We start from the raw sequence: 23,856 nt of genomic DNA, 5'->3' as shown, positions 1-23,856 counted from the left end.
GCCCGCCCATTTTCTCCTTTTGCATTCCGCGGACTCAAAATCTAGGTGAGGGTTGCGTGAGGTGAGAGAGTCTCGCGGGGTCTCGTTGGCAAAAAGAACGTGGAGGGTGGGACCGAGAACGGAGAAGGACGCCTTTCATTGGCTGCAAGGCGGAGGCTCTTTTCCCCACCCCTCGCCTTTGATCCTTTTCGTGCACTGAGAGCCGTCGAAGCCGAGTCCCCGCTGTGTGGGGTTGAACCGCTTCTTTGGGATTGGACGAGACGGCTCCGGCGCAGCCTTCCGAGCGATGCTTCCTATTGGTTGGAAGGGCAGAGGTGGGGAGGATGCGCGCGCGCGCCCGAAGCGCGAATGCCGCGCGCGCGCCGTCCGACTGATGGGAAAGGCGAAGAGGGGGGGGAGTTAAGCGAAGGGCGGCGGGGCGCGCGCATGCGCGTCCCCGCCGCTCTTTCGCTCTACGCTCCGCTCTGGGGCTCCCGTGAGGAGAAGGAGGTGGCGGCGACGAGGAGTCGCGGCGGCCGGTCCGGCGGCCCGAAGGGACGACGGAGGAAGACGAGGAGGCGGCCACGGCTGCCAGTGGAGGAGGCGTGGGGGGGGCGCCGTCTGCGACTACGTGGGGCGGCGCTGTGGGCCCTGAGTGACCCCCCGCCCGCCCGCCCGCCCGCCTCTCTCCTCATCCCTCCCGCGCCCCCCTCAGGAGGGACCCAGCTGAGGCGCTTCCCCCGCGCCCGCATCCCCCGCCCTTTTCTTCCCTCCTCCATCTCCATCCTCATCCCGCCTGTGGCTTCTCCGCCGTGGGGGGGGTCTGTAGACGCCACCGGTGACGAAGGCAACGCGCTGCTACTTCAACCGACCGCCTCTCCCGCGGCCCCCCCCCACCCGCTCCCCTCCCCGCCAACCCCCCCCCCCTGCGCTCGCCTCGCCTTCCCCCCCCCCCCTTCTCTCTCCAAGCACTGGGTCAGGCTGTCAGGCAAGAGCGCCCACCTAGCCAAAGGGAGACGGGTCTAGAAAAAGGCTCGGGGGGAGGGACTGGGTGAGTGGGCTGAGGAGTCTCAAGAGCGTCCCTGGGTGCTTCCTCTTTCTGCTGCTGGCTTTTCTTGTCGCCCCTTCCTCCGTCTCGTCCATCATCCCATTCCTTCCTTTCTGTCACCTGTTTGGTTTTTTTTTTTCCCTTCCCCCCCTTAGCGCTGTCAGTTTCTTTTCTTCTCTCTTTGCCGCCCTCCTTCGCTTTCCATTCATTCTCTCTTCCAGTTTTCATGCTACTCTTCCAACCCTTTAAACGTACAAGAGTTTCTCCTGCACTTCAAATCCTCCTCTAGATTTTTCAGAAAAAATTTCAACTCCCCTTGCCTTTTTTTCCTCTTCTTATCGGTCGTCTTCACCTTTAATTCAAGACCGCAGTTTTTCTTTTCCTCCACTTCTGTTTCCCATTTTGATTATTTATTGCCTGTTTTTTACACATACTCTCACAGCAGGCTTTCGCTTGGCTTTAAAAAAAAGTTTGTCTTTTCAACCATTAAGTATGCTGTTCATTGTTTAGTACACTGTCTGTATCTATGCTTTTGCTTCCCAAACTTTTTTCTTAAAGCAAGAAATTATTTCCTCTTATATTTTTGCACCCTTTAATGTTTTCTCCTTTTTAAAGTGTTCTGTTTCTTGCTTTTTTACTTTGACATTTTCCATCTTTTTTTCAACTGCTTAACAGTTTTTACCTATATTTATTTCTTCTCACTTTTAAAAGGTGTTTGTCTTGTAGAATTTGGCTTCCTTTCTTGCCACTTCATTCTATTACTTTTAAATACTTTAAATCCATTCATTTCAAATCCATTTTCCTTGTTTTTCTATAGTTTCCTTCTTTTCCCTTTATGTTCTTTATTCTTTACAATATTTTTTTAAAAATCACACTTTTACCTGATTGCTTCACATTCCTTTTTGCAGTTTTGTTTTCTTGCTTGTTCTTTCACTGTTCTATTTTCTGCCACTAGCTTTTCCTTTAATCTTCTCTTTCAACTTCTTGCAACCTTATGTTCTTTATTGATGATTTAAATTGCCTTATTTAGCTTCCAAATTTTAAATCTTCAGTTTATTTCCTTTGTTCTGTTTCCCCCCTCCATTTTTAATTGTCAATCCTATTCTTCCATTCTTTCCTAATTTTCTTCCCCTTATTAATTTTGGAAACTTTCATTTCCGCTAACTTGATGTCTCTTGACCTGTTCAACTCTTTGGAAGTTGTTCATGTATTTCCAAATTTAATATAAAAGGTAGATGGATGTATATCCAGAGCAGAAAGGAGGAAAGGTGTAGAAGGCCTTCAGCATCCTACATGTTTTGACAAGATAAATGAAAAGGATGTGGGAATGGAAGGGGTGGGTTTGTCAGTACTCCTAACATTTTTTAGGGGGGTGAATTTGCATCCTTTTTCTGGAGGGGAGGGGGATTGAGTTGAAATTTCAAGACTGGCCCAGTTGAAGTGGAGGAGGTATGGCATTTTAGTACCAACTGCACCAGCCATCTTGGGGGAAGGGGGTTTATTGCATGCTCATACGCACATATACAAGCCTCCATTTTCTCAGATTGATGAAGACATAAAGGCCTGTTGAGCTCCATGTTTTTGAAGGTGGGCAACTTGTTTAGGAAAGTGTAGTAAACTTCATTTTTGTGGCCAAATGACAGCTTGACCCAGTTGTTATCCAATCAGAGGGCATCATCTTGAATGTCTCTTTGTAGTGCTACAGTCAGCGCAAAAATGATGGCGGCTTACAATGGCGGTACATCTGCAGCAGCAGCAGGTCACCACCACCATCACCACCATCACCTTCCTCACCTTCCCCCTCCTCATCTCCATCACCATCACCATTCTCAACACCACTTGCACCCGGGTTCTGCAGCCGCAGTACATCCTGTACAGCAACATAGTTCTTCAGCGGCGGCAGCTGCAGCAGCAGCAGCTGCTGCCGCCATGTTAAATCCGGGGCAGCAGCAGCCATATTTTCCATCCCCGGCACCAGGTCAAGCACCTGGACCGGCAGCAGCAGCCCCAGCTCAGGTACAAGCTGCAGCAGCTGCTGCAGTTAAAGCGCACCATCATCAGCATACTCATCATTCACAGCAACAACTGGATATTGAACCAGACAGGCCTATTGGATATGGAGCCTTTGGTGTTGTCTGGTGAGTAAAGGGAGTGAAGTCTTGTACTCTAGTGGTTTCTAAGCCACAGTATAACACATTGTAATTCAGGCTGGAGTGCTCGAGGATTTTTCAACAAGTTCCCTTGCAGACCTGTTGTATTAAAAGGCTAGCTAAGGGATGTGATATAGAGGACTTTAGTTCAAATTTATCTTTAATATTTTAAAAACAATTTAAGGAATGCAAATTCATTACACCAAAATGACAAATTTTGTGATGTTTTGATTGGTAATTTTTACTTTGGGTTGTGCCCCAATATTGGCACCTATAAGGATTGAACTGTTTTTAATTGACCTGTATTTTTGCAAGGAGGTCCCTAAACATTTTTCCAGTTTGAAGGTTGCAATCATTCCAAAGTGGAAACTGATGTTTTTTATCCTTCCAGGAGCATGTTACCCATGTCTCTGTGCTTGGAAGTTGACTTTCCCAAACTTTTTCAGTACTATAACTTTAGCTTAATAGTTTCATCTTTTGAGTCTTAAATTTATATAGAAGTCCCACCGAATTTGGTGGCATATAGTTTATTGAAGCAAAATACATTTATGGGGGGAGGGGGGATGATGACAAATGTATAATGATGTCATTACACAAATAATATGATTTAACATACTGTGTCTATCACATATCAAGATAGTTCATAACTTAGTTACTTGCCTAATTATGTATCATGCAAGAGTTATCATTTTGAAGTCGTCATGGCATGTTATGGATATCTATGAGGGTGTTTGGAAATATATAAGATTACTGTTTACCTTGCAACATTACTTCAAGTTGAATGCTGCATGGTTATATTTTTTTCAGAACATTTTATTTTAGAAAAGTCTATGTTGCTTTATAAAATCAGGCTATATATTATTACTGCAGCTTTTACCATAGAAAAATTAGCATTCCATCCATCTATTTTTAATTATAAATAAAAAAACAGCTGAATTTATTTCTTTATTTCTTTATTTATTTAATAACTGGCTGAGGCATTGGAAACAATTTATTTTGGACTTTGGTCTTGGCAGGTGATTTGAGCCTGCATTTCCACTGCAATAGCACATAATGTATAATCTTAATTTGTGATCTCAGTACTTTATGCCTCACCCAATGGATTTTTCCATCTTGTTTTAGTTGGATATGATCCTGTCACCATGGTACAATCTGCATGCACTCTGTGAAAGGAAATTATTTATTTATTTATTTATTTATTCATTCATACATACATACATACATATATACATACCACCTTTATATGAATTTCAGGATTTAATAGTTCCCTGCTTGGTCTACGTCTCATAGTGGATATATGTTTTAAAGAAAAAAAGTTACTTATGTCACTTCCCTCACGTTTTGCTTTTATACCAAGTATTAACCAAAAAGCCGTTTAGATTTTTATAAAATACGTTTGCTTTTTATCTTTTATAGGAATCCATATTTATAACTTGTTTTCCTATATTGAGACATGAAGCCATATGTGCATGAATAAATGTTCATTTTTATTTAAAACAGAATCAGAAATTAGACAGCTGAAGAGCTTTTCAGTGGCCCATTAAAGTGATCCCAAAAAAGCTATGCTTTTTTATTTTGTATTCTGATACCACCAGAATAACAATTCTTGATTCAGCAAAATTTGCCTTTTGTCCTTTAAGGAATGCTTTGCTTGCTTTAGCTGTCATGCTATGACAGTGCTGAACTAAAACCATTGCATATATTAATGCTGTGATTCACTGGATTAATATGTATTGTAATTGAGTGCTTTGGAACAGAGTGGTTTTGACAGCTAAAGCACAGTTGGTTTTAGATTAGATTGGTGACTGAAAATATGCAAATATATTGCTTAAACAGGTTTCATCATTTAAAAACCTTAAATATATGCTTTGCTTTACATTACAATTTGTGAATTTTCCCACATCACAAATGAAAATTTTGTTAAATGTATTTGCTTTGCTGCATATAGCCTTCTGAAATTAAGAGAGAATTTTAAAATTAAAATAGATTGTCACTTTCTTCCAGGATTTATACTTATTTGATTTATTTTATGCTGCCCTCAGATCTATAATGTTTACTAAATGCTGTGAAAGTGAACTTTGGTAAATTTTATATATTTTAGTTTTCTAAGTCTTCTCTGTTTTAGTTTTTCTCTGTTGAAAAAGATGCTTGTATTATTTTTAATCATGGTTTGGCTTGCTAGATAGCAATTTAAAATGATTGATATGTTATATATTCACAATAAGAATACTTTAGCAAAATGAATTTATTAGGATACAAATTCAACAGCTTTTAAAAACTTAAATACAATAATATATATAAAGCTGTTAATTTAAAATATGATTTTAAGAATTACTACTCAGAAAATACAACATTTTTAATTATAAAAGTTTTGAGAGGTTACTAGAGAGATATCTCTGCAAACCCTATTGTGGCAAAGACAACATAAAGAGTCTTGTGGCTTTTTAAAGACTAACACATTTATTGTCACATGTGCTTTCATGCATCATGTCCACTTCATCAGATAGATCTATTTTAATGATCATTCTACCACTTTGTTTGCTTGATCTTTGGCCATCAAAATAGGTAAATATAGAAAATTTTCTTTTGCTCCATATAATCCAGATTTATTATATTTATTTTGCCAAAGTCACATATAAACAAAGACTGCTCTTTTTAGTTTGAAGAATACCGTGTCTCCTCTTTAAAAAACAAACTCAGAACTTAAATGTTGAAAGAATTAGCTCTACATTTAGAGAAATGACATATTTGCAAGTAGGTTCAGGATTGTTCTTTGTGACATTTACCATTCAGTCATGTGAGACCTCAATTGCAGTCTGAGATGGTAAAACTCTGGCGAACATTTTACCACCTCCGTGAGAATTGGACTTTGTGCTCAGGATTGGTTTTATATCTCTAACAAAGATGTGCGGTGCATCTTTGAAGTAAGTAAGGGACTGAAAGCTTGTAAAATGAGTCTGAGGTTTTTGTTTTTTAAAGTGCCACAAGTTTCTTAAAATTCAACCATGGCAAGTATAATACTTTTCATTTTCACTTTATTAAGCAACTTATAAAAGTTACTTTTTCAGTATTAGAATATTTGTACAGTGGCATAAATACAGGCTAAATCTCCTTCAGAAAATAGTATGTTTCTGTGGAGTTGAATATAATTTTACTGAGATAATGTATAGGAAACTATCCTGAACTCTGTTGTGATTTTATCTGTTGTTAAATTGAATTTTAAATTAAATTAGATTGTTCAGATAGTCACAGTTTTAAATTTTATTATTTATTGAATAGTCTTATATCTTGCTTTTCATTCAGCAGTTCAAGGCAGCATACTCAACACCAACAATCTTGCTGTTGTAGACCATAATATTATCTTCCATGAATTTAGAGTTATCAGTGATTATTAGTCATGGTGGTTATATATTGCTTCCAACGTTGGAAATCATAGGGCTATATATAAGTGTTGCTTGTTAAGATCCATTGAAAAGTATTCATAATGATGCCTGTGGACTTTCCATTATCCTTTAATGGAGCATGTAGGAAAAGAAACCTGAATTATTGAGTGCTTGTTCTGAAATATTACTTCCATGTAATGTTTATATTTGTATGACATTATTGAATAGTTTGAGATAATTACAGAATTATACACTGCTGTGATGTGAGCGCTTGCTTTTGTTTAAATGCTTATATTAAATGCTTATATTAAGGAGGCTAAAAAATTTCAAATACTAATGCTTAGTTTGTTTCAATGACCTTTGAAAAAGGTTAAAATTAAATTAAAGTAAAGTAAAGTAAAAATTTGAAAAAAGATTGCTGCCATTTTTTTACATTCTCAAAAGCAATAAGAAAGATTCCCATTTTGAAGACTCCCTGGGTAAGATTAGTGTTGGCACTCCCACTGTAGTCTTCTGTGCTGTAGTTGAGTGGCTAGTGTTAATATTGAATCTTTTGTTGCACACTGTTTTTCCAGTTCACTGATGTAGTGCATCAGTCTTAAGCTGTTACAGCATGATTTTTTGGCAGTTCTTCACATATAGTTGACCCTTGCTGGTCAACTGATTGCATTTCCAGAGTATTCTCTTGGTTTTGCTATTACAGGCAATATTGCTTTCCTTTTGGCCGAATCTGATTGTTGGGGAAATAATGATAAACTGAATACTGTAGTTGTATACAGTATGAAAAATGTCCACTTGTTTACAGTAGTATAGATCAGTTTCACTTTGTGTGTTTCAGAATACGCTAAAACAAAAAGGCAGGTGCAGTTTTGGGGTGAGCTTCTGTCCTCATCCCAGCTTCTGCCCACCTAGCAGTTTGAAAGCATGCAAATGCAAGTAGATAAATAGGTACTACTTTGGTGGGAAGATAACAGCACTTTATGATGTCACATGACAATGAAAATGTTTTAGGACAATCTGGCTCAATGATCTTGAAATGGAGGTGAGCACCACCCCCTATAGTCGGCAATGACTACCAGAGTAAAATCCACAGGGACTCCATACTAAAAAATGGAGAACTTTCTTGGTATAAGAATAGGAATATTAATAGTAATTAAATTAAAGTCTATACCAATTTACTTGAGGTTTCATTGATTGCAAATCCTACCATGGAATCTCTTTCTTAAAATGAAGCAGGGTGATATTCATAATTCTAAAATTCTAAAAAATTTTTTAAAAAACTATGTTTAATAATGTCTATTAAGAAGAACTTCAGGAATTTGGAATACATGAAAATACCTGTAGCATTTGTGAAATCCTTCTAAGAAATCATTGAAGTGGAATTGTTTTCAGTATGCTATTATCTTGGTTGCTGAAGAGCCAGTTTTCTTTGGATTCTGCTGTGATTAATAAACTTTTTTATTCTCAGGAATAGCAAAACAGTTAAAGTATTGTGCAACGGGGACACTACTGCTCCATATTGCTCAGCACTAAGAAACCTTGGAATATACATGTTTTCTGAAGAGTCTAATGTTCCTGATAATACTAGAGAATTGCCTTCTGACGGAGAAAGCAACCTTTTAAAAGGATTGACTATTACAGTTTGTAGCCAGGTCACAACAAGCAGAAGTTTGAGCAGATTTCTTACCCCTGAGATGCACTTTGATAATAGCACATTAGAGGCTAATTCTTTGGTAGGACTTGCTTTGATTTACTTTTAGAAACCTCATAAACTAAACTTTTCAATCATCTAGCCCAATAAGGATATTCCTTAGTTAACAATGGAAATTAGGACTGGAATTATTGTTGCTAAGCAATGTGGTCGTGGAGGGGGACATCCTGTGACTGTGCCACCTAGCAATGACAATTCTGGCACTCCCAGTTACCACTATTAATCAAAGCACCACAACTCATTAAGCAAAGACCTCACATGATCACCATTTGTGATTTCTTGCTAGCTTCTCCCTTGACTTTGTGGGAAGTCAGCAAAGAAAGTTGCAAATGGTATTTTTATATTTGGTCCTTGATGAATGGACCTATGCCTTTCAGACCTGAAGTACACAGTCTGGGTTTTTTCTTGATTCAAAGAACGGGTGGCAGCAGTGGCCAGGGGGGCCTTTCCATAGCATCTTGTTCCCTAGTTGTGCTGATTCCTGGGATGTGAGGCCCTGCTCATGATCAAGACTCATGCCTTAGTCACTTCCCAGTTGGACTCTGCAACATGCAGTATGTGTGGCTGCCACTGAAGACCATTCTGGAAGCATCAATTGGTCCAGAATGCAGCAGCATGGGTAATTAATTCCACAAGCCGCACTAACTTTTAGTAGGCTTTGGGTGCAACTCAAGATGCTGATTATCACCTTTAAAACCCTACAGAAAATAGGACTCGGTTACTTGGAACTACCTTAGCCCAAGAACATCTATCTGCCCCACTAGTTCTCACAAGGAAGGAATGTTCCTGGTCTCCTTTTTTTAGATCTTGTCACTTATAGGACCTAAGAAGTATGCTTTTTGAATGGCTGCCCCTGTTCTCTGGAACAATCTCTACCCTCTACTCTGGATATATAACAGTCCACGACTCTGCGGATAAGACTTCGTTTTCCCCAGGTGTTTGGAGCTAGTTGAGTGGAGTTCCCTTATGATTGTTCTTTTTTTAAAATTATGGTGCTGATCACCATTTTATTATTCTACAATGTATACATGTTTATATATTGTATATGTTTTTACATGTGGTTTTTTTTTAAGTTACGTTTTTGTTGTATACTGTCTCACCACGTTTAGTTGAGCAGCCATAAATTTAATTAAAAAATTAAAAATAAATTTATTTGTTTTCTAAATCTGTTATTTAGGAAAATAATAGATAAAATAGAAGAACTATTTAATATTAGACATTTAATATCTTGAATATATTTCCAATTCAATTTATTTTAAAAATGATTTAGAAGGTATTATCCTACTTTTCTATTAAAAATACTGAAACAGTATAAAGCAAATATTTGCATAACCTATCTTTCTAAACCATAGTTTAAAACTGAACATAATATCTAACACTTCTGGATTTTTTACTGCTAAAATTTAATCCTTAGTAAAACATTCATATGTTAGAGTTAACCCTCTTTACATGTTCTTATACCAGCAGAGCAAGTGCAAATGAGTATTTAATATGCATATATTACTGTTTCAGAGGCACATACTTTATGCACAAAAATTCGTGTTTAAGTCCTACAAAAGGAGTCTATTTCAGTGAAGTGAATGGCAGTATCTACATTCCTTATCCTTTCCTTTTCATAATATTCTACAAGTTTAAAAATAAAATTCTAATTTTAAACTTGTCATTCTTTAAACTTTTTGAGAGACACAACACTTTGACCGGATTTCAGTTTTGAAACTTATGTGCTATAGTAAGATAAAGCATGCCTATGGTTTTAATATTCTCTGTGCTAGAAAATCAGCTATGTGTGAGAAATGTAGTTGCAGTTGAAGCTGACCCCAGAGCAGAATGTTCATTCCTATCAAATTAGGCCAGCTTGTCTTTTTTCCCAATTAGTATTGGTAAAATGATGGGTTCTTTAGAAAGGTCTTCTAGCATAGGTAGTGTACGTATTTAATGGAATCAATGGGTTTTTCAAGGATTGAATATCCTACCGCTACTGAATTGGAAAAAAAAAACTTGTTTTGACTAGGTTTAGTTTGTCTTTTCTCTGTTTAAGATGTCAGAAATACAGTACATTAGCTCAAATTTACTACCTCTTGTTTTTTTTTATGCTTCCTTGCTATTTCATATTGGCTGCAATAAATTGCAACTAATTGTAGATAGTCCCTACTACATGAATCATTTAAAATGCAATAATTCTAAAAAGTGTTAAAAGAAACAAAAAGTGCTGGAAAAGTTACATAATGCTTGTTTGGCTTATCTGAAAAGAACTAAACACTCACTTTCTAAATTAAGTTAAGATAAAAGTTTTTGAATTCTGTTTTACTAGAGACAGTCAACTAAGACCCTCCACATGTTGATGAAATGCAGCTTTCAGCATCCCTCACTATTTACATGGCTGAGGTTTTCATTTACCAATATTTCGAGTTATATATGTTGTCTGTTTCTGATTAATATTTTCAATAGATACTTGATTCCACAGCAGATTCCATTATTCACTGGCCTAGTTAAGATTCTCGTGGAGGATGTGATACCACATTTCAGTTATTTAAGCATAAAAATGCTATGGGAATGCTGTATGAAAGCATCTTTTTGGTAAAGTATCTTTTTTTTAAACACCAGAACTGCTTGGTTTAAAAAGCCCACTGCTTGCTCATTTCCCTTCTGAATCATTTTTGAATTTTCTACTGTTTAAGGTTTAAAAGAAATATAGATTATTTGCTCTGGTTTTCAGTAGCAAAGTGTCAATTTGGTGTAGTGATTAAAGCATCAAGACTAGAAATCACCAAATGGTGAGATCTAGTTCTTTGTTGGTCACAAAGCCAGTTGAGTGATCTTGGGTTGGTCACTTTTCTCACTCTTAGAAAAAAGGCAATGGTTAACCATTCCTGAATACTGCTGCCAAAACAAGTGCAGGGAGCAGTGGTGGGTTGCTACTGGTTCTCCCCAGTTCGTGCGAGCCGGTAGCGGAGTTGATGAGGTGAGAGCGAACCGGTTCTCTCTGACAGTTGGTTTGGCCATCCCGCCTGCCCCTGGGTTATACATACCTTATATTCGGTCATTTTTAGCCCAGCTGAAAGGCATGGCAGAGCGGATTGCTGCGTCTCAGCTGTTCCTTAATTGCGCGGAGCGCGTGCATGAAGCGAACCGATGGTAACACTGGTTGAAACCCACCACTGCAGGGAGCAGTCACTAGGAGCCAAAACTGACTTGAAGGCAGGATTCTGAGAGCCAGTTTGATGTAAAGTAGTGGTTAAGGATTAGCCTTGACACTATGAGACCATGAATTTTAGTCCAGTCTTAGGCACAAATCTAGCTGGGTGAATATGGCCAGGAACAAACAGGAATAGGAAAGAGGAGCTGAATGATTGTATTGTATGAATCAAAAAGCCAACACAGTCCTAGGCTGCATTAACAGAGGGATAGAATCAAGATCACGTGAAGCGTTAGTATCACTTTATAATGCCTTGGTAAGGTCACACTTGGAATACTGCAACCAATTTTGGTCGCCACGATGTAAACAAGATGTTGAGGCTCTAGAAAGAGTACAGAGAAGAGCAACAAAGATGATTAGGGACTGGAGGTTAAAACATAGAAAGAACAGTTGCTAGAACTGGGTATGTCTAATTTAATGAAAAGAACGACTAGGGGTGATATGACAGCAGTGTTCCAATATCTCAGGAGCTGCTACAAAGAAGAGAGGGTTAACCTATTCTCCAAAGCACCTGAGGGTAGGACAAGAAGCAATGAATGGAAACTAATCAAGGAGAGAAGCAACCTAGAACTAAGGAGAAATTTCCTGACAGAACAATTAATTGGTGGAAAAATTTGCCTCCTGAAGTTGTGAATGCTCCAACACTGGAGGTTTTTAAGAAGAGATTGGACAACCATTTGTCTGAAATGGTAGTGTTTCCTGCCTGAGCAGGGGGGTTGGACTAGAAGACCTCCAAAGTCCCTTTGGACTTTGTTATTCTGTTAATCAGTTGAGCAAAGAAAACAATACTAGCGACTATGGTTTTGTAGAAATGTAATTATTACACTTGTAATTATATTTTAACACAGAAAACAAAGCAGAGACTCTTTGAAGAAAATATATTATCTGACAGTTATATACCAAAACTTTTAGATCTCTAGAGAATGAGAGTTAGGTTTTCACAGATCATGGCTGCATGTAAACCTGTGTTTCATTACTCAATGTACACTTTCAACCATATAAAGTACTATTTCAAGCTTATAAAGTACTATTTCAAAATGAAATAACTATGCCAAATATCTGTATGTAGAACATTCTTATGTTTGTATGATGATGTAGCAAGTCCTTTTGTTGTCTGGAGCATTTAATGCCAAAGCAGTGTGATTTCCTGAATGACTGTGTCAGCTTGATCTGTTTGTTGCTTGGAGGAAAATTGTGGGAATGCCTGGGGCCTATCCAGTTCCTTAGTGAGCATGTGACAAACTAGTGAGCAAGGTGAACCTAACTTTAAAAAAATTACTCATTATTTTTATCACATTGCTTTGAGGCTATTCTGGTGTTCCAAAATAAATGTCCTACTTATATGCCTTACGAGTTTTGACTTTCTTCAGGTTTCAATACAGAGAGAAACCAAAAGCTTATTTCCTGTAAATGTGACCTAACTGAAATTGCTTGTCCATATGTAAATTTTTGCTTAAATAATACAGAAATTCTGTGTGAATTTTCCCTTCTTGCTTCATGTAGGTAAATTATTTCCCTATATTGATTAAGTCATTGAAAAAGTCTTCATTTCATGTCATTTTAGAAGGAATTCAGTGGATAGCCCGAGGGAATTGCTGCTTCTTAACCATTAAAATAATTCAATGAGGACCCAGTTCATAAATACCATGGCATTTCTAGGAACTTTCAATCTCCAATCGTTAGTTCTTTCAAATATTTGAATTAATTTGAATATTTGAATTAATTGTAATCTGCCTTAAACATTTTGTTGTTTATGAATAAAGGACATTAAATTAAATAATGTGAAAGTATTTTTCTTTTTTTGCAAATACAAAGAAACTGGGTTGGCATTTTATGCCAAATCATGGTTTACTTAACTATGATTTGTCATAAATTGCAGTTGATTGGGTTTACATGTTTAGTTAAATCAAAATCAAATCTCATTATGGCTTAGTGCAGTGTTTAATCGCAGTCACATTTGTATAAACTATATTGGTTCTATTCACAGATGATAAATTGATTTGTTAATATCTATGCAAATGTATTTTTAGTTCCAATGTTTAAAAATTGAGGAAATTATATTTAATCCTTCTAATTCCCCAACCTCCACATTTCATTCCAGGGGTTATAAACAAGTCTTCATGAATGAGTCAATGTTTGGAAAATATTTGTACAGGTCAGCCTCATGACTAACCTGGTTGTTTTATTCTTGCATAGCATTTGCAGGTCTTAATATTGTTTGTGTCTGTGTAATTGCATGTTGGCATTACACACAGAAGTGATCCAATATTTGTTTCAGACCTTCTCAGCAAATGTTATAGATGAACAGATTGTAATTTATTGAGAACCAAAATTAGCTCTCATAAGATATTTATATTTCAGATGTGGATTATTTTCTTTTAGGTTGATTCTTATACAGTCTTTCTTCTCTACCATTTGCACTGAATATACATTAACATGAAATTATTTAAATTTGTCTCCTTGTTAATATACGGTACTTGACTGAATCATTTGGATTACCTCATCCCCTACCATAAATATGGAACTCTGATCAACAGCTGGTTTTAAAAAGAACTTTTTGGGTGATGAAATGCAGTGCACTCATATTCTTCCAATAAATCTAAGAAAATTAGTTAGGATATCTCATTGCTACAGCTACTATTTCTACCATGCGCAGAAACTGCCATGACCTTGGTAGGAATTGATTGGAGATAGTTTATGTTAACAATGCTGCTTTATGATCTGTTGGCTTTACTTGTTTCAGCCCAAGTTCTGTGGGAGCCACTGCTGGACTCTAGACAATTTTCAGTGTTTTGTTTTGAGATTTAGAATTGTCCTGACCTTGTACAAATAAGATCAATACAGATATTATTGCTGAAATAATATAATATAATAATAATCTAGTGTAAGGAATATAAAAGGGCCATAAGAAGAAGCTGCTTCAACATGATGTTAATATAGTGGTTATTAGGGGATGTCTCTGCATTTTCTACTGAGTTTAAGGATTAGCATAAATGTCATAGTTACATAGCATCTTCTCTTATTTTCAAAGCGCAAAGGGAAATTGTTTTCCCATCTTGGTTCAAAACAGGAAACAATATTTGTGCAAATTCACATTATTGATTCAGCAATGTACTAAATTTTCCATAGTAGATTATTCATCTATTAAACTCAAGTGGTTTAACATGTTTCAGTCATGCTGCATACTGTTCTGAGTTAATTTTTTGGGCAAAGTGGTTTAGACTGATAATACTTTATTTTGGGATTTTTTAAAAATAGAAAATGAGATTATAAAACAAACAGAAATAGTGAAAAAGAGTTTGTTCTCAGGATAAAATAAGCAAGTTAAAAGGACACTTTTCTTTAAACATGACATCAGACCATGACACTCTTGAATAACTTTAAACTAAAGGGGTGAAAGGATGTGTCAACTAGATCTTGCACTCCGTTTCCATTGTGAATTTCTTTTTCCACAAATAACCCATTGTTTTAAGCATAATCACTTGTATATTTTTTGTCCACGGCAATATCTCATCCAAGGATCTGAATGCCACATTATTTGAAAATTAAAATGCAGTGTGCTACTTAAGAATGTTTTAGGCAGGCTTGGCATTGTTGATATTTCTTCTGAATTGGAAGAATGTCTAGTTGTGTGCAGTACAGTGGAGAAAAGCAATATTTTTAAACTTATTTATTAAATATGTTCACCACCCATCTTGCTGAGAGGCAATTCTGACCAACTTGACAACAGTAAAAGCAACTAAACCATACAAACACATATACCAGTAGCCCTCAACTTACAACAGTTCATTTAGTGACTGTTCAAAGTTACAACCTTTGAAGCATCCCCATGATCATGTGATCAAAATTCAGGTTATTGGCAACTGGTTCATATTTATGACCATTGCTGTGTCCCAAGGTCATGTAATCACCTTTTGCGACCTGACAAGCAAAGTCAAGGGAGAAGCCAGATTCACTTAACAACCAGATTACTAATTTATGCAATAAATTACTGCAGTTAGTAATTTGTTACTAACTGCAGTAATTCACTTAACAAATGAGGCATGAAAGGTTGTAAAATGGGGCAAAACTCACTTAACAAATGTCTCACTTAACAACAGAAATTTTGAGCTTAATTATGATCGTAAATTGAGGACTACCTCTATAATTTTAAAAGTACAAATTATGACTAAAAGATGGCGAGGTAGGGATCAGATTATGTAGAGGGGGAAGAGGGATCTTCTATTGGTCCATCATCCACCTCCAATGTGAAACTGCCCCATTGAGGCCCCAAGCCAACTGGCAGAGCCACATCTTCAGGCCCTTACAGGAGGTCAGGCGGGTGGGAACAGACCTCAACTGGGGGTACCAAGATGTTCCAGAGGGCAGGAGGCATGGCAGAGAAGGCTCTTCTCTTGGACTCTGTTGGCCAGAATTCCCTGACAGAGTCCACAGCATGCGTCCCCTGCTGGCACAGGTGGGGCGGGCCAGTCCCATTGGGATGCCATGGTACCTCAAGTATGTGTTTCTCCCCAAAGTATTTTAGAATATAAGCAATCTATTGTGCCTTATGGGGTGAATGAAAAAGACCTAGAGTTTTGTAAGCTCTACTAGGAAAAAAAAAAGATTTTTATTAGCTTTTGCTGAACAATCATATGTGACTGCTGTGCTTCTGATTTGACGTACAATGTTGCACAGAAGTCCTTTGAGAAGTATAAGCACTATTTAATCGGTGGAAATGGGATAGGTAAACAAATTGTGAGGATAAAAAAGGCTGTAGATTAGTTCTTGATGCTACTTGTAACATTTTTATGTGTTTACAGAAATATTAGCACTAATATAGATCAAACGGGAATCTTTTTCTTGGTCTGAGAAATAATGCTGAATACAGTTTTGGTCTGCTGGGCTACTGAATAATAATGGCAACATATATTGGGATTTGCCATACAAAAGTACCTAAAATGTAAAGAGGAATATTGGTAGAATCACCCAACACATTAAGTAAGCCTTTCATTGCTTAATCTTGCCTTCTAGCATAACTTGTCTTTTGTATATAATCTTTATCTCTTTGAAGTCCCTTGTAAAACTGTTGTTCACTGCTTTGGAGGGATCATAAATCTTTTGTGTGTGCTGAAGTAGCAATTAGAATCAATTTTGCAAAGTCCCCTGAGCTGAGACATTTTTTCTAAAAACAAAGCTGTTTATGTCAAGAAAGGTGAATGCACAGAGAGTGGATATCCGTGACCGATGTTCATAGAAATATATAACTCCAGCTTTGACAAGCAGGAGAATATATTAAAAAATTGTGACTTGGTATTGTGTTTCAGTTGGTAGTGGCATTGGTTTTATTATCACTGAAAAGTGACACCACTGCTGTTAAAAGAGGAGAAATAGGTAATAGACAGGAAGAAATTAGACTTCTTCATAGGGAAAATTTGCATGGTGGTGAGGATTATATTTGCCAATTGCAGTTCTTTAAACAAAAAAATAAAATAAAAACAATCAATTGAACTTCTCATAACTGGCTGGTGTGATACTTTGGAATGTTTCTGCTTTGAATTAAGGAAAAATGATTAGTATAGCAGTAATTCATGACATCAGACATTGGGGCCAAAGGATCATAAAAATAAATTGGAGGGGGTTTAGAGAGTAAATTAGATGTGTTAGCTAGAGGAAGTAAAACAAAGCAACCTGTGACTTAAATAATTATTCAGGAACTAATGAGCAGTGGAGAAAGAAAGTCAAAGGAAATAAAGTAAAAAAATAAAAATAAAACGAGCCTCAGTAAAATAGGCCACAGTTATCATTTTTACTTTTTGAAGGACCACAGCAAACAGACCGTTTTTGGAGTATGTGGAACTATGTCATATACATAGGTGGCCAGGATATTCTGTTTTCCTTTGGTTGGCAGGATACTTAATAGCTTCGAAGAATGTAAAGAACATTAATCTAGGACAAGAGTTCCAAGACCCTTCATCTTATTGATGCCTTCATGAAGTTTCAGATTGTTCATTAATCCTGAAGCATTTAATATATGAAAATATTTTAATAAATATTACTTTAACCAGTATATTACAAATAAACTAAAAATATAATTTCATAAAAATAGATTTTTAAAATATGAAAAATATAAGATTTGGCATAATTTTTTTACTAAAATTGTTGATACTATTAATGGCAATGATGCATCTGATAAGCATCAACAAGGGCATTGATATTTGGTTAGAGATTGGTGCGGTAGGGGAGGTGAATAGGAACACATATATCCTTCCTGGAACAGGGGAGTTATGAGAGACAAGGGGGAGGGTGGAAGGTCAGACACACAATGTAAGGTATGCTGGTAAATGAGGCCAGTAACAACACACAGCTGATAGATAAAATTAAGGTGGCTCTCACTGGCAGCTGACCATCCAATCCTGGCTAACACTGCCATGGCTAGCCACCTGACCTTCAGGAATAGGGATTGGTGTGGAGACCCCAATTGGGGTAGCAGCGTCTGAGCAAGCTCATTTACGCTTACCCCTGTCAGAATTGCCTCCTGGCACAATCTCACCACCGATCTGCGGCCTTCAGCGGGCTTGAACTAAAAGCTTGTCACGCTGGGAAAAGTCCAGCGGCTCCACCGGTTGAGACCGGGAGCCAGCCAGAATGTCTTTCTCCAACCAGTGTCTGCGGTGAGGATGAATCCAGGAATCCAAGGATCAACTCTAAACACGTCTGTCCTTAGCTGAGACTGAGTCAAAAAGTTGGGAGACACAAGCGGAGGAGGCGTGTCATCATAACTTTGGCAGACTCAGTCCAAGCAGCTAGCAGACGGAGTTAACCCATTCCTGGATGCTATCTCCACCACAATGGAGAATACAGGGCTCTGCCATTCGGCCTGTCATCCACCCCCAGGGCATTTACCAAGCTGCTTGCAGCATTAGCAGGACATCTCTGGACTCTGCCTGTACGGGTCCAGTGTTACCTGGACAATATCTTAATTCAATCCTCCTCTGGCCTTCAGGCGAGGGAGGATCTACAAACCACGATCCAGGTACTCCAGGACCATGGGTTTTCAATAAATGTAGGCAAGAGCCACCTGACGCCAACGAATCGTCTGCTCCACTTAGGAGCAGTCATAGACACTGTAGCGTGCAAAGTCTATCTTCCCAGGAGCGACAGTCCAGCCTACAGGACTTGGCAGATTACATAAAGAGAGAGCGTACAGTTCACGTGGTCCTTCTCTCACAGCTCCTGGGCAAGATGGTGTCCTGTATTTCCATCATACCATGGGCACAATTGCACGCCAGAGCTTTACAATGGTTCTTCCTGCCTTACCAGAGGTACGGCAGGAGCAACTCACCAATCGGGGTACATGTCCCACCGGAGGTTATCTGGCCTTCAAGTGGTGGATGTCCCGGGCCATCACCAAAGGCTTCCAGTTCAAGGAGCCCGAGCGACTGACAGTCACGACAGACGCTAGCCTCTTTGGTTGGGGGGCTCGTCTCCAGTCCCTCATGGCTCAGGGGCAGTGGACCCAGGCAGTTCGGAGCCACAACATAAACTAGCTAGAACTCTGGGCAGTTCATCTGGCCCTCAGAAGGTTCGAGGAGATGGTCTCGGGCAGACATATTCTAGTCTTGACAGACAATGTGGCCACCAAGGCCCACATCAACCGCCGGGGGGGGGGCGGCATTCCAGGTCCTTCATGTGGGAGCCCGAGCAGCTGGGCCTCTGGGTGGAGACTCACCTTCTGTCCATCAGGGTGGAGCATATTTCAGGCGTGGCGAATGTGTAGGCGGACTGGCTCAACAGAGCCTCAATCGACCATGCGGAGTGCTGCCAGCATCCGTCCCTATTCTGGGAAATGACGGACCACTTTGGCCTCCTGGTGGTGGACCTATTTGCCACCCCAGACAACAGCCAGCTACCCAGGTTCTACGTCAGGTTTGCAGCACCGGGAACAGAAGGGGTAGATGCACTCTGCAGTCCGTGGCCTCCAGGGCTGCTGTACGCCTTCCTTCCCCTTCCCCTTATTCCAAGGGTGATCAGGAAGGTGCTGGCGGAGGAAGTGGAGATTTTACTCCTGGCCCCCCACTGGCCCAGAAGACTATGGTTTGCAGATCTGATCAACCTGTCAGTAGCTTGGCAGTGGAAGATCCCTCTGGACAAGATCTCCCTCAACCAGGGGGCCTTGGTCCATCCGGAACCACAGTGGCTCCAATTGACCGCCTGGTGCTTGAGCGGAGCATCCTGAGAGGGGACAATTTTTCCTCCAGGGTCATTCAGACAATACAGGCCTCTAGGAGGCCCTCTACCAACAGCATCTATAATGCCACTTAGAAAGTCTTTTGTGGCTGGTGTGCCAGAGTAGGCTTGATTCCCACAAATGTTTCGATTGCCCAGATTCTGGAGTTTCTCCAGGAAGGACTAGATAACGGGCTATCCCCCAATACCATCTGGAGGCAGGTGGCGGCCCTGGAGTCTCTTGCCCAGCATCCCACTGTCCGCAGGTTCATCAGGGGCGTAACCTACTTGAGTCCCCTGGTGGTGCACAGGTACCCTACCTGGGAACTGTCCAAGGTCTTGAACTCTTTCACCGGGGCCCCCTTCAAGCCATTGAGATCAGTCAGCCTGCGCTTCCTTAAATGTAAGGTTGCCTTTCTGGTGGCCATTACATTGGCCAGACGGGTGTCTGAATTGGCAGCCTTCTCTGTGAGGAAGGACTTGTGTGTGTTCCACCCAGATAGGGTAGTTTTACGGTTGGACCTGTCCTTTGTTCCCAAGGTGAACACCTGATTCCACAGGGCACAGGAACTGATATTGCCTAACATCTGCCCTGACCCAGCCATGCCCTGGAGAAGAGGTGGCACACCTTGGACGTTATATATATGTTAAAAGGACTTCCGCACTAACGAGAACAGAATCTGTTTGTCTCATTCCAGCCTGCCATGCTGGGTAACAGGGTCACTCCTTCAACTGTGGGATGGTGGATTATGGCATGCATTGCTAAGGCATATGAACTCCAGGCCCTTCCGTTGCCTGGGCGAGTAACTGCCCACTCCACCAAGAGCACAGCCATGACTGTGGCGTGGGCGACACAGGCCTCTATAGAGGAGGTCTGTCAGGCAGCGACATGATCCTTTCCATCCCCTTTCATCAAATATTATAAGCTGGACGTCTTTGCTTCGGCTGAAGCAGCCTTTGGCAGGCGAGTCCTCCAGAGGGTCCATTCTGATCAGAGGACTTCGGACCAGACTGCGGCCCACCCGTAGGACAAGCCAGCTTTGGTATGTCCCATTCCTGGATGCTATCTCCACCACAGTGGAGAAGGGGCATTGGTCTTACCTGATACGTTCCTTCTCATTGGGTGGAGATAGCATCCAGCCCCACCCTGGAGACGGTTTGGTCCTGGTTCCAAGAGGGGGCACTGATACACGAACAGTACATCAGTCTGCCACTATGCCTTCGCCAAAAAGCTGGGAGACATAAGCAGAGGAGGCATGTCATCACAACTTTGGCAGAGTCAGTCCAATCAGCTAGCAGATGGAGTTAACCCATTCCTGGATGCTATCTCCACCCAACGAGAAGGAGTGTATCAGGTAAGACTAATGCCCCTTTGTATATTTTTACTGCCAGCTAGTAATAATTTGATTTTTTTCCATTTAGGTTTATGAATTAATGTCCCATAATTAATCACTAGTGAACTAATAGATTGCCTAATATTTTGCTGATTTTTCCAGATATTTTGATTTATAAATGCCACAACACTGTTGGATTTAACATTTGAGGATTTGAACATAACCTGGCTGACAGGACAGTGCTATTTTTTATAATCTGAAAATCTAAATAAATGTTTTACTTTTGGAAGACTGGCTTAACTCTGTTTTGAACATAGGAGTTGGTTTGATATCTTGCATATACAGTTCAAAGCAGCAGTTAATCATGATTGGATGTATTTAATAAGAGGGAAGTTAGTATAATTTTTAAAGTGATGGTAACTGATTATCTGTATAGTACAATAACGTTTTTGTTGCTATCCTGCTCTTTCTCCATGTGATCTTTTTCTTTGCAATAAACGAAATAAATTTAGACTAGACTAGATAAATAGACAAGATTAATCCAGTGAACTGCATAGCAGCTACACAGGATTTTGATTTTCTTTCTTTTCCCCGACTCATACACCCAGTTTATATGTGCTTACCCTATGATCCTGAGTAAAATATAACACTGGTTTAGCCATGTCACATCTGAATTTGAATTATTATTCTTTTATTAACACAACATGTTCTATCTAAGGTTGTGTTACCATCCCCTCATCCCTACATATCTTGGTAACATGCAATTTAAAAAGATTCCCACATAAATCTGTTTTTGAATTACTATTCTGACATAGTGTCAACATGATTTTGAAGAGCATAAATGCTGCATGATAAGTACTGTAATTTTTAGAGCTCCGTAGATATGTTGCAAAAATAGCTTCTCTGTAATGACCTCTTTATGATAAACTAGTCAAAGGACCATTGGCAGCTCCTTCTTACTCTTTTTTGACCAGATTATATTACCAACTATCATAACCTTTAAACTGCCTGCCACAGGCAGTTTTCTGAACTGTTAGATTTTGTGTAACCCTTTAAACCAGGTTTTTAAAAAATTATATATTGCTGGTATCTTGTAAAAATAATGGTTGGTGGGTTAATGATTGATTGGTTGTTTGAGTCGGTCATTAAATGAATGATAGTAAATTGAGGACTATCTGTAGAATGATAGCTGATGTAGCACCAGTGGTGGGTTTCAAAATTTTTTACTACTGGTTCTGTGGGTGTGGCTTGGTGGGCATAGCATGGCTTGGTGGGCGTGGCAGGGAAAGGATACTGTAAAATCTCCATTCCCTCCCCAATCCAGGGGAAGGTTACTGCAAAATCCCCATTTCCTCCCGATCAGCTGGGACTTGGGAGGCAGAGAATAGATGGGGGTGGGGCCAGTCAGAATTTTTACTAACGATTCTCCAAACTACTCAAAATTTCCGCTACCGGTTCTCCAGAACTGGTCAGAACCTGCTGAAACCCACCTCTGTGTAGCACCCAAACTCAGGTGAGGATAGGGAAAACCACTTCATGCAATACCACTTCTGCCCTCTCATTCAGCTTAGAGATGAGATAGATTTATTATAGAAAGCCTTGACATTTAGAAGCAGTAGCCTGAGGCCAAAGCTCCCAGTGATGATATTTTCATCTCTTTTCCTTGTAACTGCCTTCTATTATATTTCTGTCTTCCTTCAACTTCCAGCCTCACATGTCCCCAGTTGCTGTACAACCAGGGCCCTCCCAAGTATCCAAGGTGATTCTTTCAAGTTAAAAGGCCTCTACAACATCAGTTTGTTATTCCTCCCAGGTTTGTTAATCTCCTGCTGGAATCTCCTATCCCACCGATCAACTTCCATCCCACCTATCAACCCCTATTAACAATTCAGAATTGTTTGAATGCCTGTGGTTTTATAGTGGTCATTCTAGTCGTGATAATCTCAATGGCTGTTCATTCTCCATATTTTTTATCTTCTCCCTTTTCTTGTCTATGTCCTGCCTTTATTATTTTTACAAATAACTTATACCCACACACCTTCCTCCTGTTTTCACTCTAACAACAACTATGTGAGATGGGTTGGGCTGAGACAGTGACTGGCCCAACATCACCCATATGGCTTTTGTGGCTAAGGCAGGACTAGAACTTACTGTCTCCTGATTTTTAAACCAGTTCCTTAATCATTTGACCAAACTGGGTCTTCCAAGCTTTTGTTACCTCCTCCTCTTTTCCACACATCTTTAATTCTCTTTACTATCATGGATTCACACATTGCAATAAATACATAGCACGGAATCTAAAGCTGAGAAAGTGTAAATATAAGTTCTAAAATGTAAATGTTAGAAATAAATTTGTGCTAGCTGCAAGAAATTGAATAAGAAAGATCTTTAATTAGGACTGAGACTAACTTGTTGCTGCAGCATTTTATGTCCAAATAACCAGTGTTGATGTCAGTTCTACTAATATGATTTGAAAGGCTTCCTGTTCTTCTAAGAATTTTGTTCATTGTCCATGTATCCTGGACTTTTGGTTGCCTAAAAATATGTAGTAGTCCTGCTGTATATTTTTGTCTTAAAATATTATGGCAACTGTTACCTAGCCCCCTCTCCTTCCAGTTAAAATTACTTAGAAGATGACAAAACATGTTAATTTGACATAATTGAATTTGACTCATGGTATCATATCACCACAATGTAGGCTAAACACAAATGTAGCTGAGCTCAGCTAAAAGCTTTTTCCATTCATTTGGGCTTTTAATCTTGATTCACTATGATGGTAACCATTTAACTATATGGGCTAAACCTCCTGTCTGGGATATTTTAATTGTAGATAGCATTCTAACCCTG

The 23,856-nt window shown here is 39.3% G+C and overlaps 1 protein-coding gene across 2 annotated transcripts in view; it reads left to right on the top strand.

Annotated features, from left to right (window-relative positions):
- The first annotated feature begins 368 nt into the window (after positions 1-368).
- NLK (nemo like kinase) overlaps positions 369-23,856 on the top strand; it is a 119,872-nt gene continuing 96,384 nt past the window's right edge. For both annotated transcript variants that reach the window (XM_034420766.3, XM_034420767.3), the window contains exon 1: positions 369-3,165. In XM_034420766.3, coding sequence (XP_034276657.1) covers positions 2,711-3,165 — 455 coding nt within the window. In that variant the 5' untranslated portion in view covers positions 369-2,710. The remainder of the gene's footprint in view (positions 3,166-23,856) is intronic.

Source organism: Pantherophis guttatus, chromosome 1, assembly GCF_059756535.1.
Source record: "Pantherophis guttatus breed Tessera chromosome 1, ASM5975653v1, whole genome shotgun sequence".
NCBI classification, from domain to species: Eukaryota; Metazoa; Chordata; class Lepidosauria; order Squamata; family Colubridae; genus Pantherophis; species Pantherophis guttatus.
Note: the sequence above shows the minus strand (reverse complement) of the source record. Positions and strands in the feature narration are given on the sequence as shown.